This window comes from Copadichromis virginalis, linkage group LG23 (genome assembly GCF_057382275.1).
Source record: "Copadichromis virginalis isolate Kocher_CV1m ecotype Utaka linkage group LG23, C_Virginalis_male_GT1.1, whole genome shotgun sequence".
NCBI lineage: Eukaryota > Metazoa > Chordata > Actinopteri > Cichliformes > Cichlidae > Copadichromis > Copadichromis virginalis.
Window position 1 is genome coordinate 14,267,678 of NC_140639.1, and position 20,227 is coordinate 14,287,904.

Consider the following 20,227-nt stretch of genomic DNA (forward strand, 5'->3'; position numbering starts at 1 on the left):
TTTTGCTGTGGCACACCTGAGGTTACTTGATTTTTTTTGCTAGCAATTTTATGTTTTTAGTGAGCAACTTCTCACTTTCTAACGAGCAACTTCTCGTTTTATGACCCCAGGCAACTTCCTGTGTCCTTTCTGCTGGTGAGCAACTTCTTAGTTTATGACAGCAGGCAACTTCCTGTGTCCTTTCTGCTTTTATTTACAAAACAACAGGCAACTTCCTGTGTTTCTATGTGGGCCACTAACGAAGGCTCCTCAGCGTATCCCACTTGTTACTATGTGGGCCACTGAAGAAGGCCTCGTCAGCGTATCCCGTTTCTATGTGGATCACTGAGAAAGGCATAACACAGTCTTATAAAATAAAAGACGAGTGCCTACCTTCGTCAGGATCCCACTTCTGACACCAAAATTGAAGGAAACGGTTTCCAGGGCCTAATCCGTGGATCGACTTCCTTCGAGGCGTGGACGTCTATCAGCAGAGAATGTACCTTCACCTATCAGCAGAGAATGTCCCTTAGTCTGTAACACAGTCAAATATATTCTCAAGTAATATTCAAGCATGCCATTCAGCGTGTTAGTACGAGCTCGGGAGCAGCTTGGGAGAACAAGAAAACAGAGACTGCTTTAGATTGTCTTCCCAAAGTGACTCAACTTTATTCACAAGTACAACAGTTTATATAGAGGGTAAAATTCATGAGACAGCAGATTTATCAGTTTAAACCAGTACAGACCAAGATAAGGCAGCGTCTTCCTGCCCTTGGGTGAAGAAGCATCCTTTGTGTAGTGTATCAGTTCAGCTACAATTGTGATTATCTCAGCGACATATTTTCAAGGCACAAAACAAAGAGTTCTTACATTAGTGAAATCTGAAACAAACCATTTGGCCTTCAACAGGCGTCTAAAAGATTAAGAAACTAATGTAGCTGAGGGAGTGATCTCTGTGGTATTTCAACCTTGTACCAGCCTGTGATTCTCACACATCAATTCTTGGGTCAAAGAGAAAAATAACTAAAACAAAGGGGCCTTATTGAATGACAGAGTTTTCCTGCATAATGTCACTATAAAACAATATCCAGTAAATGCTACCATGGTACTAAAATACCTAACAGAGCCTATAGCAGCTTACTTAACTTCTTTGGTCTGCTGCCTACTGCACAACTGTATTTTTATAGTTTCACGTTTTAAGCTTTTCCTACCCTCACTTATGGCCTTTCATACTAAACAAAGTAATTAAGAAATAAACAATTATAAATAAACAGTTTCTGTTTCTTGCCTTCTACAATCGAAATTTCTGTTTTGTTTTAGGATGTTTTCTTTGTTTTTACGAGTAGAGTTTAAAAACAACAAAGAAAGAAAGAAAGAAAAAAACTGGACAGTCTGAGCTACCAGAACTTTTTCTGTAAGTTAACACGTTTATTTCTTACAATGTAGCCCAAAGAGTTGTGCTGACAGATTTCTTTCTTTGTCACAGCAGCGTTTTCTTTGTCCTGTGAAAAAACAGTCAAACATGTAACTTCTTTATACTGACTGACTGGTGCGGCCCACTTAAGGTCATAGTGGGCTGTGTTCAGCCCGCAATGTAAAATAAGTTTGACACACCACAGCTAAAGTGTAGCTTTTAAATATTGTCACATGCTACGGTGTAACTAAGAAATGACCCAACAACAAGAACTGACCTGACCTGAACTGACAAGAACTAACCTGATTAAAACTCATTTCAATATTAATAATAAAACATATTTGATTAAAAACACACAATCGCAAGTGTTTACCCTAATCCTATCAATACTTCTAAAATCGAGAACTGCAAAATATTTTTTTAAGAAGAAGGTGGGGTTGTAGTACTTCTATAAGTCAGTGCAAAGGTTGTTTTTTTCAACCCCTGTAATGTGATGCCTGAACAGCGCTGGCTTTAAGTTGTGTATCAACACAAACAGACATCCATACGATGATCGGTGGTGATGGTTGGCGCCGCTTTGGAAACAGCAACTGTTGGTTTGAAAGGCCTGCAGTGCCTCCTTGTGGCGGGACTCTTACACTACACTGCAAGATGTCGAGCAGTGTCAGCTGTATGCTAGCAGGTGATAAATGAAAATTTCTGGGGTCACAACGAAGAGCTTACTGCCTTTCTTGCTCAGTCTACAAAATGTGGTACTTAATGGATTGAAAAGAAAAAGATGACACCCTTTAGTTCACACCAGTAGTGATGATTCAGGGTTTTAATTTTGAGCCGGAAAGTATGTTATTAGCCAAAGCTAATAGTTTCTTCTATCTAGCTAGCTATCTAGCTATCTATGCCATTTGGCACGAGCAAGTGTATTTATTACATGGTGGAAATCACTCGAGGCAGATTGTCTCAGACAAGTCATTTAACCTTTGTCCTGTACTTTTATTAACCAGCAAAATTCCAGAGATCAACTGTTCACTCAGCATCAGGAAGTTTTTTATCCAGACTCTAAGTGTCCAGTGAAGCCAGAGTCCAAATTTATACACAACTAAACCAGGATGAGAAACTTCAGCTCTGCTAACAGTTCTATGTAAGTAATTCATGCTGCCTGAGTCAAACACAAAAACCTTCTTATCTCATATTAAAGCTACCATTTGCTCCAGGTTATACATAAACATGTAGAATTTCACATTTGAGCTCATGTTTCCTGTCTTAATGGTTTCAGATAAGTTAAACTCTGTAGTTAAAAGCAAAAGGTAGCCTCTATATGTTCAATGTGTTTTCTTGTGTAATAAAGTGTAATAAATGAGAACCCTAAAGGATTTTAATCACTTCTTCCCTGCACTTACCTACTGTACGATGACACAAATGCTTGCAGCCAGATCAAAAGCTCCCAGAAATCGGGACTTTATTTAAGAATCAGTCACTTTTAGACTATATAAACATATCACGTATCAACCTTGGTGCTATTTTACAAGCTGAATTGTGGAAACAAAAACAAACAAACAAAACACCCTTTTATAGCAGTCCTTTCAGTCTCCAATATTGATGACAGGTTATGTTTCATTATCACAATGAATACATTTATCAATAAATTCCTCATTAGTGAAGACAATAAATAGTCACTGGTCAAATATACAGTGTGTGTGTGTATACAGTGTGCTTAGCTGATTTTATAAATGCAAAATGTTCTTAAGTAGATAGCATACATACATAGATGTTTACATTGATAAAATACATTCATTAATTGCATCTATTAGCTAGATTTAAATGTAGCAAAATAGATTTGTTATGTGATTTATTAAATTTGATTGCATAAGACTTTCATTACAGGAAGTGATAAAAGAAGTAGAAAGATTCAAGTGATTTAAGGGATTCCTCTGAGGCCTTTGTCATTTGTAGTTTGATGCTTTTAGATTTTATCCTAGGATCACTGAGAAAGCCATGGCACATAAGTAAGGGGTTAAAATTTCAAAAATAAGGTAAAAAAAGGTGCCAAAAGGAGAAAAAAATGTTTTAAAAAATAATGGATTGCATTTATATAGCGCTTTTCGGGGCCCATCCATTCACCATATAGTTCATCTTAATGTAATGTAATGTAAGCTCCAGAGCTGCAATCCTGAGCGCCACTCTCACAATAGCAGTGGTGTTATTGTCAATCAGCTTCCAGATCTTCGGGAAGAAACCAGTGATGGTCTAAAAAAATGTGTAGTGGGTGTAGGTTAAAGAGATATCATAATTACAAAAATATTTTGAATAAAGAATAAAATGTTCTTTTTCTTTTTTCTACTACTTTGCCGAGCTAGTACATATACATTTCTACCACAGTGCTCAAACAGCCCTGCGGTGAAAAGTTACGTTGAAACCAAGCACACAATTGTTTTTCTTGTGACATTAACAATAAGTTTGATGTGTCACATGGCCCTCTTCCTATTGAAAAAACAAAAGTTGTATCCAAGATGGCCGACTTCTAAATGGCCACCATGGTCACCACCCATCTTGAGGAGTTTGCCCCCTCATATATACTAATGTTCCACAAACAGGACTCTAATATCACCAACCATTCCCATGTTATTACGGTGTATCCATATAAATGGCCCACCCTGTCTATTTGACATGGATTTTAATTTAGTGTATGTGAAGTCATCCAAATGAAATCATGTTAAAAAAAAAACACATGTATGTGATAATGACCAATTGTCATTCAGGATATTTAAGCTGCCTGTTGATTGAAGAAAAAAACTAGAATATGAAAAACTGAATTTCAGCTCAAACAAACTAAAATCTTGTGGATGAATGCCGCCTACATGTTTGCAACTTGCTTAGGAAGAGATGGAGATACAATCTAACACTCATGCACCCTGAAAATTATCAAGGATTTCTATGGGACAAACTTAAACCAGCCACTGTGACCATTACTGCAGAGCACAATGACCAATCCTGATGGGGACTATGAGGGTTTGTAGTTAAATTCCTGCTCTGTTTAAAGATAAATCTCATTAACACAATTTTAGATTTCTGCTCCCCATGACATCACCGACAGTTCTGCAGAAGGACAGAACCCCCTGAATTAATCTACCATAATGCTCTGTGTTATGTTATCATGGCAATATGAAGTCAGAAAAATACAAATACAAAAATGCAAAAGAAAACATTTAAAGGAGGACAACAAGACAGGCAGCTGGAAGAGCTTTTGAAGCAGGCAAACTTTTCTGGATTTCTCTTAACTCTTAACTTAACACAAGTCAAAGAGGAAACAAGGAGGCAGCTTGTTGGATTATATCCGAGGACAGGACGCATGAAGGAGAAGCACGAGGAGAGAGAAAACAGCAGAGAGATGGTGTCGAGCTAATCGTGGATCAAGTCGAAGAAGCAAGCATCAAAACTGTGAGTAGACATCACACACCAAGAGTTAAAATTACTGTGCTGATTAAGGAAACATTAAATTTGGTTAGTTTGGGGTCTGGAGCTACAGGTTTGTGGGTTCAGTTGGTCTCAAAATTGAGGAAAGACAAAAAAATGTTTCTTTCAAAAGGTTGTTGGAGGATTCTTACTGTAAGAAGTGAAAATCAATCCATGTGTTAAACTGATAAAAAGAAAACAACCCAGAAGGTTTAAACATCTGGGTGTGTGTCTGCTTTTATTTATTTATGCATTTAAAGTTGAATTTGGAGTAATCACACTGGAAAAAGAAAAATGGAGGATCAGGACAATAATGTGGCAAAATTTACTGTTTCCTTAATCAGAACAATAATTTTGATCTGAACTGAAAATGTTGAAATGGGTTATTTTCTTTTTTCTCTACAAATCACGCTGTTAAATCTTTAGTTACTTGTCAATCTCTGTTAATGCTAATGGAACTTTTAAAAAATGCAGTTTATTTGTAATTTTGTAGAAAAGGCTCTGCACCTGTGAAAATAAAAAATAGGTATCCAGACGCCCGAGGTCACTGCAGATCAAAGTACCTAAGCCGTGGTTAACTACAATTATATTACAGATCTGCAGGCCCAGCTGTTGTTATACAAATGTGCCAATTTGTTTTAATTACATTAATAAGAAAAAATGGGATGTTTAAAAAGTGAACATTGCAAATTTAATTTTAAATTAGTTGGAAAGACGCTGATGTCTTTGGAAAAAGGTTTGGTAACTAAAACGTTGAGATTTAATATGATGTGATTTGAATATGATATGATTTAAATGTGTTTACTTATGCATGGGCCCATTTTTAGTATCAATCACTCCTGTATGGACAGATCGCATGGTTATTGTGATATTATTGTGATATTATTATGATATTATGTTATTTGTGATCAGTATGAGTTTTAAACATTGATATTTCTTTGTATTTCAGACTAATTTACAAAATATAAAAAACACTTTTAGTATTTTAGAAAAGTAAGATGTTTCTAATTGACTTCAAACTTTTGAGCTGTAGTGTAGCTGTCGTGGAAGTATGAGGACAGGGAAACACAGTTAAAAAGTTATGAGCTGTCTTGCTGCAGAGAAAGTGGAGTGTGTCATCCTTGAAATGCTCCCTAGATCGGCAGCTGGCAGGATCGAATGATGCTCTGCCTCTGTGGTCAAGTACAGACATAGGCCTTAAGCAACCATGAGCCACTGATAAGCGTGATACACTAGGACGTATGCATAAAGTGGACTAGTTAGACACCTATGAGCCACTAATAGGACAAAATGAGCACGCAGCCATAAAGTGGACTTGTTAGGGAGAGTTTCCCATCAGACCTTAAACACTTCAACTCAGTTTTTGATGATAGACACAACTAAAATAATCCGGATCAGATAAAGTCAGACACATGTACACAATACACAGTACTGCTCAAAAGTTTGTGGTCAGATTGAAACATTCTTGTCTCAGTTATGACTTTACATTTGCTTTAACGTAATATTACATAAAGTTTATCAGTAATGTTTTCACAGATGTCTTTTTAATGAATCATTTATGGAAAATCACTCATGATGTGTTAGGAAATGTCTACACAGTTACACATGGGCACTTTTTTAGTATCAATTACTCCTGTATGAACACATCACATGGATATAAACCAGATGCAAATTTGATTTAATGTGATTATAAAGGAAAAATGGGATGATCCATCACAAACCTCGCAAATTTACCGTTGTTAATCTGCAAAATGATTTTGGTTTGTGCTGATGTCTTTGGAAAAAGATTTCTTGATTGACAAGTTTGGATTTAACATGAGAAAACTGACAGCGGGTAACCCAATGTACCACTGAAACAACAGGTATAAATGCTGAAAATGGGCCTCTGTAGATATCATGGTCCCCGAGCCCTCTTTTCTCTGCCTGCTTTTTTCTCTCTCTCCTCTGTCCGTGTTGTTGTCCATGTGCTTATCTTTTTCAGGTGATGCCCCTCTGCCTTCCAATCTTCTGTGACAGTGCCTGAGTGTGCCTTCAGACAACCTGCGGCACCTCTGCCCCGTCTCCTGGAGCCCACATCGTTTATCCTGTATTCATAACTATCTGCAAATAAACCTGTTAAACTTTACCACAGTGTCTCATGATCATTCTGTTGTTAACAGTACACCTTTGTAGACATTCCACTAAATCTCATTCGTGATTTATGATAAATGTTACAATTAATTGTTTATAATCGTTCTTTATACTTCTGATTAGTAAAACATAAAAAAGAATTTCACTATTGTCAGGAAATAAGACCTTTCTAATTCTCTATGAACTTTTAAGCTGTGGTCTAGATTGCAATAATAGTGTACCGTTATTGTTTATAGTAAATGATATAAGAGTATCAGGACGGGGAGTGAATAACAGTTATGAGCTGTGTGGCAGCAGAGAGTTGTTTACTTTGATTCTTTGAGCTTCCAAAAGTCTAATGGGAGGCTGAGCCTTCAGCTTTCCTGTCCCTCTCCTGTGTAACCAGACATGTTCTCTTTAACATTAAACTTATGACTTTGCTTTTGATCAATCTTATGGCTACAGCTGGATCAGCCAACCCTGATCCATCCTTTAGTTATGCTTTTATAGGACACAACTGCTAATTAACTTCCCATCATGCACTGAGCACTTCTGCTCCACTTCTGTCTTTTACTCTCAGTGTGTTAATTTATCACTACTGCATGTCAGTAACGTTGGTCCTCTTCCTCCCACCATGTGGTTTGTCCTGTCCTCGTATGCCCTTGATTATTTTTTCTTTTTTTGCCTTTTCTTTCATCCCCAACCATTTGCACCGTCCTTGAGCCTCATGCTGCCGAAGGTTTCTTAAAAAGGGAGTGTTTCCATCCCACCATCCCCATTTGATTGTTGGGGTTTGATGAGCACATTTGAATAATTTTCCATCACTGCATATTTTCAGCGAGTTCACATTATTATCGTGACTGTGCTCGGCTGTCATTGTGATGAAGGTGTGGTAAAAATCCAGCTTGTCGTATTCTGCACGCTTACTTTGAGATATAAAAAATGAAAGTGCATAGATAGATACATACATACAGCAGGATAAAACACAGCACAGGCCACAACGGTGTGATTAAATATACGCAGCATCTCATCACACACCAAAGGACCTCTGCCTCTGCAGGAAGAAGAGGCGGCTCTGCCCCTACTTGCAGAGAATATCGGTGTTCAGGGAGCCTGTGATCCAATAGGACTGCGAGATATTTATAAGAGTGCACATGAATGGAATTAAAATTTTAATGAATGTAATGTATTGCCATTTATATAATATGTTTCTGGTCATACTGACTATTCAAACCATAAACTCATTTAGCACTTTTAGGCCAATTTAGAATAACTAATTCACCTAATCCCAAAAAGTTGATATAATGACTGAATAAATGACTTGAATGAGTAATGAAATGCTTTTCCCACTTCATGTTTTGCCAGAACTACTGAATCAACTATCTGGGATTTGCTCAACTACATTAATAGAGCATTAATCAAGTCAGTTCACCTAGCATGCATATTTTGGACCGTGGGAGGACGCTGGAGTTAGTAAAGATAAATTCAATGGGAATACATAGAAACTTGACAGCATAACAAACAGTTTCACAGACATTTTCTTGAAAGTGCAGTTATTGTGTGTCTACCAAAAGTCATCGGTGCAACATCACTTTTCGAAGGTGCAATTTCAGTCCAGAGGGAAGAGAAAAACACACACTGTTTACCTGGATTAATGGAGAACAGTTTATTGTTCAGTGACACATTTGAACACCATCATCCTGACTTGTAACTTTAATTCCAACATAATCTCGTGACAAAAGAAAATCTTTCGGTGACAGAAGTACTGGGTGCATTCAACTGCTCAACATTTACCACATGTTATATCCATCACAGCCACAAGGGATGACTAGCACTGTCTTACCAGGTATGTCAGCAAAATAAACCTTTAATTTTACAATGTGATGTGATGAAAAACACAGAGTCAGTGTGGAAAGCCTTTTTAAATGACTATATGATACCCTTCATTTGCTTGTATTGCTCGGATAACAAAAGCCTCGGAGTGCTTGTTCATAAAAGGCAGTTCTCTGCACAGAAGTTTTCATATGTACAGTGTTAAACTGGTTAAAAAGGTTGTCAAAACCACTCTCACCAATGTTCTTTGTCCAATACAAGATCATACTGAGTCAATTCAGCTGCTAACGCCAGCCATCACAGCAGTCAAACTAAAAACAGCATAAATACTGCTTGTAAAAAGTGCACCTCCTCTTATGTAATATATAAACTTGCCACTATTAAGAACTAATTCAAAAGCTTCAATCACTAAAACACTAACAAAAGAAGTCACTAGTAATATATGTTTATTACGCTGACATTTAGCAGCACCTTTCAAGAGGTAACATGACAGCACAGAAGGTACTGTATTATAATACCGTCATATATATATATGCAGGACTGGACACACAGGTACATTTGACTTCAGTACAGTCTTAAAGCCACTGTTACCCTGCCATGCCATGCATAGTGCACAGGAGCCACGCCCAGTGTCTTCACATAGCAACACCATGAGGGCATTGTGAAGTGTGGTCGTCTCATTTGTTAAAGTTCCAGCTACTTGAGCCGCTGTAAGATTAGGTGACCAGTGACGTTATTTAACTATTCCCATGTTAGTTTGCTAGTTTATTTCCACTGTGAATAGTAATGAAACTGTGTGACACGGTATGACTTGTTTCAGTGTCCGTTTTGTTCAAAGTCCACAGGCAGATTACTAAAATTTAGTCACCAAAAGCACGATTTTAACACTGAAGTGACAGTTGAAACATTAGCAAGCTATTTAATAATTTACAGACAGGTGACAAATTAAAGGAAAAGCCAATATTAGTAATTAATGAGGCCATACGATGGGATTCGCATGATATTTGTACTTATCGATCAACTCTGTGACCCTCATGTCTTATAGATGGAGGCACTGTCACCCTGGAATCGCCTTTAAGGATTAAACTGTTCCATTATAGGATAAAGCCGTACTGAAATGCAAAAATCTAGGGTTTATTTGAGCAGTTTTTTGAAGTAGTTGCAGTGATTCATATCTCTAAGAGAACAAGTGAATCAAAACCAAGACATCAAAATAACCTTCCACAGCATAACAGATCTCTTGGATCCCCTCAGGGCCCACTTGCGAGGAACATAGCCGCAGAGAGGCCGTTGCTGATGTCATAGTGCTGAACCGTCGGTTACTAAAATTCAGCTTTGTTGCTTTTTTATTCAAAACTGCTGATTTTTTTAAAAAAAATTCCGAAAGGTGACACGATAGAAACACCACTGCTCTCTTTCCATTAATTTGTCATCTGTCTGTATAAGAATGTATTAAATATATCAAATATTAAATTTTACTCACTCCTGTTCACAATATGTTATGTGGTAAAAAACAAACAAACAACTGAATTTAATTTAGCATTTTCTTTTTTATAGTTGGAGTGAGATGGCACAAATGTAAAAGCAATATTAACTGTATCTTATCCGTTTTAAAACTATTATTGAGGGAATTCCACTCTCATTAAGAGGTTGTGTGCTGAGTAAACTGCTCACTGAAGGGAGAGGCTTCATTAAAGTCATCCAAATACACAAGTTAATGAGGTACACTGTTACAAGCTAGCTTACACATATGCATGAGAAAAACACTTAAAGGAACAGTTAAAGATTGGAGGAAATGAGTTTGTTTGTTATTTTTCCCCAGGGATAAGGACTCATTTAGTTTCATCTACGTGGATCATATCCAGAAACAGGACATGGATGCCTTGGAGGTGAAAACAGCTATCGTAGCTGGATGTAAACTAAAAGAAACACATTCGTAAAGCTCCCAGAATTTCTTATTTAGATTTTAGCTTGATGTATATGAGTCACCTCATCATACAATGAAAATAATCTGCCCTAAAGTTTTTAATATTTCTTGCACCATGCAGCAACAACATAGGTTTTGGTGGCTAACTTGCTGGCTAACAATATACATCTATAAAAGTATAACTTTGAAAACTTTAGGCATAGTTTTAAGCCTGCTAGTAATAGCCACACTAGCTATTTTTATGATGACACTTGGTTGTCAGTCTGACTGGGTGGGGTAACAAACATGTATTTCCCCAAATCCTTCACTAATACATCAAACAGTTACTCTGAACGGCTTATAAATTCAGCCATTGATGCTCATAGTTGTCTGGAGTCACACAGGCACTACTTCCTTCAAAGAGGCCAGGGCTGAATGGATGCGAACATGAAGCCGGTTCTCAAAGTCGTAGCCTGTAAAATCCTCCTAAAACATAATATAGACATGTATTAAAATGGGGGGTTTTTTTGAGAAAACTGCAAATGAGTTCATTCTAATTCAAATAACTTATAATTTATTATTTTACCTTTGCTTGAAGTAGCAGTGATCTACCTTTTCCCACCGTCTGAATAGCAGCACAAAAACCATGGGGTTATAATTAGGCACGTAGTCGCAACAATATCCAACATCTCAGACAAATAAAAAAAAATCTAAAAGCTGTGACCAGCAAGCTGACCTCTGGCTTTGCAAGGAGTACACATCCCAGCTCATAGACGGCATACGGCTGAACGTATGAGTTGATCTGTCGTCCGTACTCATCTCTAGCAGCCAGCTGGAATGACTGGAAGGCCACAAAAAAGAGCAAAATGAGTAAATCTGCCAGTGTGGATCCACTGCAAAGCCTCTCAGTGTGTCGCTGCGGATTGATACCTGAACAGCGTCTCTCATATTTCCATGACATTTATGAATGGCACCGAGAAGGAGGTGTTTCAGGCCTCTGCACGAAGTGTCATCTATAGTCTGCAATACTGAACCCCCCCCCCCCAAAACAGGAAATGATTACACAGGATAGATGATGACAAAGATAATGCTGATCTGAATTGTATGGGCTACACTCACCCTGATTCATTATCTGCAGTTTAGATGAGGAGCAGTTCTGCAGTGCTTTCCACAGATAAACAACTTCGATTACGCCAAGAATGCATAGCTCTCTGGAGGGCGACATCTTTCTCAGTCTCTCAGCCTGCAGGCAGGAGACAGAAAACATAGAAAAACATTAGAGAGGCTGTCGTACGGTGGAAGAGTCAGATATTTCACCAGAGGTCACCACTTACCACCACAAACACTTACTTGGCACAGAAACTGATTTCTTTTGGTTTTAATAGAAAGTCCTATTGGACACTCCCAGTCATTATTGTACGTAGAACTACACAGGATTGCTACATAAAAAGGCTTTTTTAATGTAACTCTCAAATGATTAAAACAAACTTGAAAGGCTAATGTTACTGCTTTTAATTACAATTTTAATGGTTGATTGTGCTGTTAAAATGTGTCTGTGGGGGAATAGCTGCCAGAAAGAAGAGGAAACAGTTCCATTTCTAAACTGAAGAAAGCTTCAACCCAATGTGAAACCCAAACCTTTAAACTCTGATCAACAAACTAGAGTAAGATTAAATATTTCCTTCTTTTCGTTTAAAAGGATTCATTTTTGTCCTCTGTTGAGTTGATTGTTGAGGCTAACTCTCTCTTGACAGCTTATGTTTTTCCACCTGAGAGCTTCCATGATCCATCCATCCATCCATCCATCCATCCATCCATCCATCTTCATCCGCTTTATCCGGGGCCGGGTCGCGGGGGCAGCAGCCTAAGCAGAGAGGCCCAGACCTCCCTCTCCCCAGCCACCTCCTCCAGCTTATCCGGGGGAACACCAAGGCGTTCCCAGGCCAGCCGAGAGATATAATCTCTCCAGCGTGTCCTGGGTCTGCCCCGGGTCCTCCTCCTGGTGGGACATGCCCGGAACACCAACCCCAGGAGGCGCCCAGGGGGCATCCTTGTCAGGTGCCCAAACCACCTCAGCTGGCTCCTTTCGATGTGGAGGAGCAGCGGCTCTACTCTGAGCCCCTCCCGGATGGCCGAACTTCTCACCCTATCTCTAAGGGAGAGGACCACCACCCTTCGGAGGAAGCTCATTTCCGCCGCTTGTATCCGCGATCTCGCTTCCATGATTTAAACTCAAAATAAAAAACAAAATATTTTTGGAGGTCTAAGACCAGAGAAGTGATTATTTAACTTATATACACTAGGTTTATTTTATGAGCATTAAGTTATTAGTTTATTATAAATAATGCCTTTCTGTCCACATGCAGTACCTTCACAAGCCACCAGGGTGCTGAAAAAATCCATAGAAACGAAATTTTATAAACATGGTTTTAACCTCTGAGTCTGAAAAGTGAAAGCAAGTCGCCTTAGTCTTGCATTCTTTCTACTGTCCAGCAGGTGGTGCTCAGGGTGGCAGAAACACTGTTCCTGCACTGTTTTAAATGAATGAATGCTGAATGACAGTAAAGTAGTCCTTCTATTCTATTGTATTCTATTCTAAGTTGTATTTAAGACTATAGGAAAATGGGTGTTGGCTCTTTTCTCCTTTGACCTCAATAAACACCGTCCTCACAGGCTCACAGTCATTTTGAATAAAACATTTTGAATACACGTCCAGCTTGTAAAATATGATCATTATAGAAATGAGGCTTATCCAGGGCATGCTCGCTGGCTAAGAATAATGTGGCTACTCATTAGTCGTGATGGCTATGTTCATGTTTTGTACCATCCATGAATTAAATCAGGTACTAGATGTAACTTCTGTCCTGTGAAAATGTCACAGTTGACTTCAGCTGTGCAGTGAAGCGTCACTAGCTCTACTCTGTTTAAAAGAAAGAAAAGATAAAAAGGTGTCATCAGAGTGCCCACCCTTTTCACAGCAAACTGCTCAATCTGGTTGTTTTTTCTCTTGAAGAGCTTCTGCACGTCTTTGAAAACTCCACTTGCTCCATCCAGGTCTCCTGAAGCACCCTGACACACTGAAAAAACACACAAAGAGGACCATTTAGGAGCTAAACCAAAAGGAACAGCATCCTAACAGTGTCGCTTGTTAGTGTATGCCAGACCTACCTCCGGTCAAATACGCATAGTAGCACTGTGACCAGCGAGACTCATTCTTCAGTCTTTCGAATGCCCTGTATGCATCCTCAAAGTTCAGCTCTATCATGCTACACCAGCCTGTTTCAAGGAAAAGCAGGCAGAGTGCAATTAATCTATCACTGCAGTCTGCGCCAACAGCCAGTATGTCACGACTAACCTGATGAGGAAACACGTACCAATCTCATAGAGACACACATGCTGGATCTCTCTTTGGTCTGATGCAAGTTCTAATGCATCATGGAAACAGGCCAAAGCACTGTTGATATGGCACTGGGGACAGAGGAGAGAGCACACACACCAACAGGTAACGGTAATCATGTTAGACAGACTACATGCATGCGCTGGGTGATGGATCAGTAGGTGGTTGATTAGATGCTGGTGAGTTAATGTCTGACATGCATATTAAGTGCATGTGCTGAAAACACAGAGAGGTGAATGATATTTTTCATACTCTACTACAGTGAAGAATGTTTTGTCTACTGTGTATTTCTCATGGAGCGCAACACAAATAAACTATCTGCAGCTAATATGGACTTGCTGACTGATCTGTCGCTGACCATTACCGAAAGGTTACATACCTCTAGCCTTTGGACTCGTCCTTTAAAGAACATGAAAAGAGAGGAGTTGGGGTAAACCACCGACTTTCTCTGCAGAATAGCTTTAGCTTCCAGCAGCCCTGCATGCGTATCCGAGCCCTCCAGAGCAAAGAAAGGCAGCACTACGGTGTGGTACCACAAGAGGGCCAACCTGAGCAACAAAACAGGAGATTGAGCCCAGGGTGGTCAGATAACAGTTCTCACTACTTCAGTCTAAATCTCTGAAATGGAATTAAGCTTATAAACGTCTTGTCAATGTGGCTTAAAATTTGAGATTAAAAATTAATTCCCAAAGCTGACACGCAGCTCTCAAATAAACCTATTAGTGAGACTCTATTATCAGCTGCTTTTTCCAGGGTGAAGATAGGACCCTGATTGGCTAACAAGCTCTATGTTATGTAATCAAAAACCACAAAATAGCTGTTAAATGACCGTTGGTGAGACTGTTTTAAATTTAGAAGAGGGGGAAAAGAAGAACTCGTATGTGACGATCTTTTACTATATGCTATAATTAACAAGTAATTAAGCTTAAACAGAACCATTAAGAACCACTCAGCAATTCCTAATTTGTTTATTATTATTATTATTAATAATAATATTATTATCCTAAAGGTCATTTTCTACCGCAGGAACTTGTGGGCCATTTTAGGGATGCAGGCATCTTTGCATGCTGTTTGAGTAACAGTAACTGCCTCCACTGGACCTCTTCAGGATTGTTTTTTTTAAAAAGGGAAAGGGTACATGCTTAGATGAAGGTACTTCTGAGTGCCGATGAAAAACTGCACTGTTTGCTTGTTGCACAAAACATTTCTAAAAGATGATGAAGAACAGCAGCTGCATTGCTCAAATAGCAGTATTTTTACACTGAAATGTCACCATCAGATATCAACCATCAACCATCTCTGTTCCCTTTATTGTTGTTAATATTTATGTTGTTTAAACTAACAAAATATGTCACCTCAGTTTAGTTTTATGGATCGTCCTTTTCTGCAATGGAATTAGAGGGTCTGAAACAGCAGATTAGGGAGCTGCTCACATATAAAACTTCTGCTCTGAGTTCCTGCTGTAGAAATGAGCCTGATGTAATAAACGGTAAGACCTCCGCTCACTCACGTAGCTAGAGGGGCCTTCATGTCCTTGCTCTCGCTTGCATACATAAGGGAGGAGAGGCCCTGGAGTCGGTCCCCAGGGAAACCCAGCAGGTTGATAATCTTGAGCAGGTGTGGCGGTACCATGGAGATGCACAGGTGGAAGAGGCCGTAACCGAAGCTGACTGAGCCCTTGAGGCGGTCCAGGGCTTCGGCTGTGACACCATTCTCCACGGGTGTATTGTGGTTGGCGTTGTCTGCTGAGAGGGAGTCCTGGTTCCCAGAGGACCTCCGCTGATAGGCGTCCTGCAGCTGGCTGATGTCGCTGTGGCACTTATTGTACATTTTCCAAGCCTTACGGAGAATCCAGCCTCCTTTGATATACGCTGTCAGTGGAAACAGGAAATAAGATATTTTGGAGGACGCTCTGCACCGACATGCTGAGGTGGAAGAACAAACCCAGAAACCCAGAAGACAACTATAAAAAACTCTAAATCTTCTGTTATGGTTTTGAATTTATTGCTAATTTATCTAACTGATTGCAACAACCCATCCATGAAAGTAAGTCTTAGGCCTGACTATAAATTCTTACCATTTACTCAATATTTAACTTTATTAAGTGCCAAATTGTGTCAATTTCAGACCAGAAACAACTATACTTCATTTAGTTTGCTGTAGCAAGATTCTCACTGCTGGAAATACTGGAAATACACTGCTGGTGTATGATCTGTAACAAAAATGCTGAGAATCAGAAGAAGCTGGTAGAGTGTGCAGGAGAACAGGACAAAAGATGACAATTTAATCACTGTGAACTCTCCAGTTACTTGCACTATCTCACACAGTCTCACATGGATATTACACAGACTCCGTGCTACAGATCTTTGAACGTCTAATCTTGACAGAATCAGACATTTGCACTCTCACATCTTTCAGGCGGCAAATTACATAAGAAATGAGGATCACCTGAGAACCATTGAGCTGAATTTCTGTGTTATTATTTCATTAATCGCTTAACACTTTTTAAAACAAAACTCATATGAGTAAGTGGGTGTTTGGTGACAAATCTCCATCACTCTGATCTATGCTATTATACAGATTCGCCAAGGCAGGTGAGTCTGCTGCCTGACCTCCGGTGTAAGACACTTACACTGAAGGTCGTGGACAAGCATGGACCATCTACTGCACTTGCAGGACAGGCTTTACTAACCAAAACAACAAGATTCTTCCTCTGAGGGCACTAACATCCAACCCTGTGTCTGTCACCACTTGCACCTCTCTTAGCTTTTCACTTGAGTTAAATTTAAAGTTCAAGAACATCCCACAGGTTCGTTAAGTTAATGAATCATGCAAAATAATCAGAATTATAATGTCAAGTACAAGTTCAACAATCAAGCAAACCTAGTCATGATAGACCAACAGCAATCTAACCCCCCACTTTCCCACACACTGGTTTACTTCATGAATGATGCAGATTCAGATCATACCGGCTTGTGATGGTTCTTTGTTTATTACCTGAGAGTTCCTGTTTGACAAAAGAGAGCACAGCAAGGTATACTTGGCAGTCGGCGACGATTATCTGTCTCTGCAGGCGGTCCACGACAACAACGCCGGACCGTTGAGAGTCCATCTGTAACACGCACACACAGGCACACGTCTTTAGTTGCCAGCATGCATCTCGTTTCCCCAGCGGTTGGCAGGCATGAGGGACGGGGAGTTTCCTGAATGACCCTCCACTCCTCACCCAGTTTGTTGATTAAATTTCCCAGGAGTACTAATTGAATCTGCGAGTGAGTTTGGCATGATCTCATTGCTGCCTGCATCATTACGCCTAAAGCTGAGGATCCTAACATAGTTATCTGGATTGCAGCCTGTACCGGCCGTGATACAAGAAGATGCCAGCAACAGTGGAATCCATCTAAATCTGTACTAACAGTATCTCTGGATTTCAGTTCAGCCCCAAATGTAATGGAAGCTCTCTTATCAGTTTTGTCTACAGTTTTTTTTCAGCGCCCTCCAGAAAGTCCTATAATATACACTTTGAATTCTTCCTTTTTTTTAATAGCGTTGCACTTACACTCTTTTTAATCTTGTTCCTGATTGTCTCTATGACTCCAGCGCTGTCGCTCTCACACAGTTTCTCAGTGGTCCTCAGATCATCACAGGCAGTCTGCATCTTCTCCTCCTCAAATGTCATCATGGCATTCTGCAGTGAAAGGCAGGAAAAAAGTCCTTGTCTGGTGATATTTCATTGCTTCACATTAGTACTATCTTGATATGAATTTGTATTGTTTTGTAAGGCATTTTTATGCATTAGCTAGCTTACAATCTAAGAGTGAAGGAGCATTATGTAATAGCTTTAAAAGCAGGAAAGGACAAAGGGCTCTTTCTACAAAATAATGAATGGAGGAACACGGTGACATCTGTGCAGCTGTGTTTGGGATGGCTGAAAAGATGCAGCCCAGCAGAATACACACACAGGGTGAAATGCTAAATATAAAACAAGAATAATTTCTTACATTGACATAAGAAATTAATTTTGTGGTTTTATACTAGCTTGTAATAATATTATGCATGATGCATTAAATGCCACTGGGCATGTGTGAGTGCCTGCAATGATTGGTCAGATGTCAGCACCCCCAACAGCCTTCAGGGCCATTTAGCATCTGGGGACAGAGGATGACATCATGCTGTGCGAGTGTCGACACGAGTGGGAGTGACACAGCAGTGTCTGTGAGTGTGTGTGTGTGTGACAACCATGCTGTGAAAAATCTCCTTCTGCCATTATTGAAGCATTTCAGTAATGTGCTTCACTGCAAGAGTGATGCTGATCTTGAGAGGAGGAAGCATCCATTATGTTAATGGATTTAAAAGCAAATCAAAGGAGAGGATGTAGTGGTGACAATGAGGTCCTAATACCTGGGTGAACTGCGATGGGATGGCCATTATTTTAACTCTGCTCTTGCATCTTTCACACCTCTTTCAGTGCATTGCTATTTTTTCTACCAACTTTTTTGGACTACTGGCTAAGAAAACTCACCAGAAAGCTGACAAAACTGGCCCCAAAGCTCATCAATGGGCTCTGGCCCCTGTGAAGAAACAAAAAACCAGAGAACAAGAAAAAAAATCTTTATTATGCTTTTTGTGTATTTTTGGGGTGTCCTGCAAAACCAAGATGAACATTTTTAAAAGGAGCTGCAGACAGTAACTTTTTCTGTTGGCACAAACAGAGCAGAAACAAGTCTCATCTTAAGCTGTCATGACCGCTGCCAAGGACTATCTGTCTGACATGCAAGGAGAAAAATGCAAGTGTCTCAGTGCATACATTTAGCGAGGCCACGTAGGGCTGCAACAAACAAGTATCATTAATCTGTTGTGCCAGAAAAAATATCCTTTATCCTTCACGACTCTTCAGAGCTAAAGCTGAAATCCCAAAATGTTTTATCTCGACCAATAAGTTAAAATACATTTAAACTGATTTACATTTATTACAATGTACTACAAAATCACCAAATACTTTCATGATAGAAAATACAGTAATAAAGTAACTGACATCGTTTAACATTTTCTTTGATTTCTTAACTTGTTATATCTGTCACCTGGTTTCTTAATTTCAACTCTAGTGCTATGACTTCCATTTTAAAGGTGGTGACATAAATCAGACAGATCCTCAAAGATAGTAAAGTTCTTTAAAAAATATTCTTCCGTTTGAGGTATATGTGGATCCATAGGGACATACTGTACTGTGTATATAGTGTTTCAGACTTAAAAAATGTCACTAAATTGTAGACTTCAGCAAGATTGCAGCGATTAATGCGCAAAATAATTACCTGTATCTCCTGAACAGCTCGTCGCTTTCCTTGAAGCCGTTGTTGAGCAGCATGTTAATGCCTTGCAGAGCCATCTCAGCATCATCTATGTGCTCTGCCTTCTCCTCTACCTGCTGCTGCTGGGACTGCTCGGGACCCGCCATTGTTTATACCACAGCTCAGCGGCTGTTGGCTCAAACCAACGCAATAAAGAACAAAAGACGATGTTGTTTCTTCCCTCAGCCAAACCCGCATTGGTTTATTTCCACTGAGATAAGAGAACACGTTGAACAGAGACGCGCCAGCGGCCGGCTAAAGAAAAGAAAAAAAAAGATGTGCAGCTTCCGCAGGCTCCAGACGTCTGTGCACCTCAGGGATGGGCACCGATGTCCCAGTCAGGCTCTATCACACTGCACTCCTACAGTTTACAGTTAGCATTGTAGTTGTAAGCTCAGTCAAACGCCGGCACGCGGTTATTTGTTACCAAATCAGCCATCCGTCAGTTTTCCTCCAGATCTTGAGATCCGTGCAGCAACACCCGATGCATTACATAACGCGGCTGCTGTGCTGCTCTGACAGCCCCACGTAATGCGCTCGTCAAACGGCCTGGCGTCATAACGCACAGCGCATCGCCGGGAGGATGAAGGGATGGAGGCTGAATCCTGTCAGCCTCCATCCCTCACACTCACCCCACGCCCACAGACAGCCAAAGCCAGCAGCAGGCTGCAGTGATGACAGGTGAGGAGGATCACATCTGTCGGATTTGCGCACGAGATTTTTATTTTTTTTAAATACTTGTCAGAATCGGCGCAGATGTGTGCTCAAAACTGATTCGGTTTAAAAAAAAA

The 20,227-nt window shown here is 39.7% G+C and overlaps 1 protein-coding gene across 1 annotated transcript; it reads right to left on the reverse strand.

Moving 5' to 3' along the window:
- Positions 1-8,607: 8,607 nt before the first annotated feature.
- Positions 8,608-19,986, reverse strand: LOC146680474 (tetratricopeptide repeat protein 39C-like). Its single transcript, XM_085448691.1, has 14 exons — positions 19,401-19,986; positions 18,611-18,659; positions 17,648-17,776; positions 17,086-17,200; positions 15,599-15,959; positions 14,468-14,636; positions 14,066-14,159; positions 13,860-13,967; positions 13,659-13,768; positions 11,811-11,934; positions 11,622-11,719; positions 11,428-11,532; positions 11,278-11,316; positions 8,608-11,177 (listed from the first exon to the last, which is right to left on the reverse strand). The coding sequence occupies exons 1-14, from the start codon at positions 19,541-19,543 to the stop codon at positions 11,088-11,090; spliced, it is 1,734 nt and encodes a 577-aa protein (XP_085304817.1). The 5' UTR covers positions 19,544-19,986; the 3' UTR covers positions 8,608-11,087.
- Between the last annotated feature and the right edge of the window lie 241 nt (positions 19,987-20,227).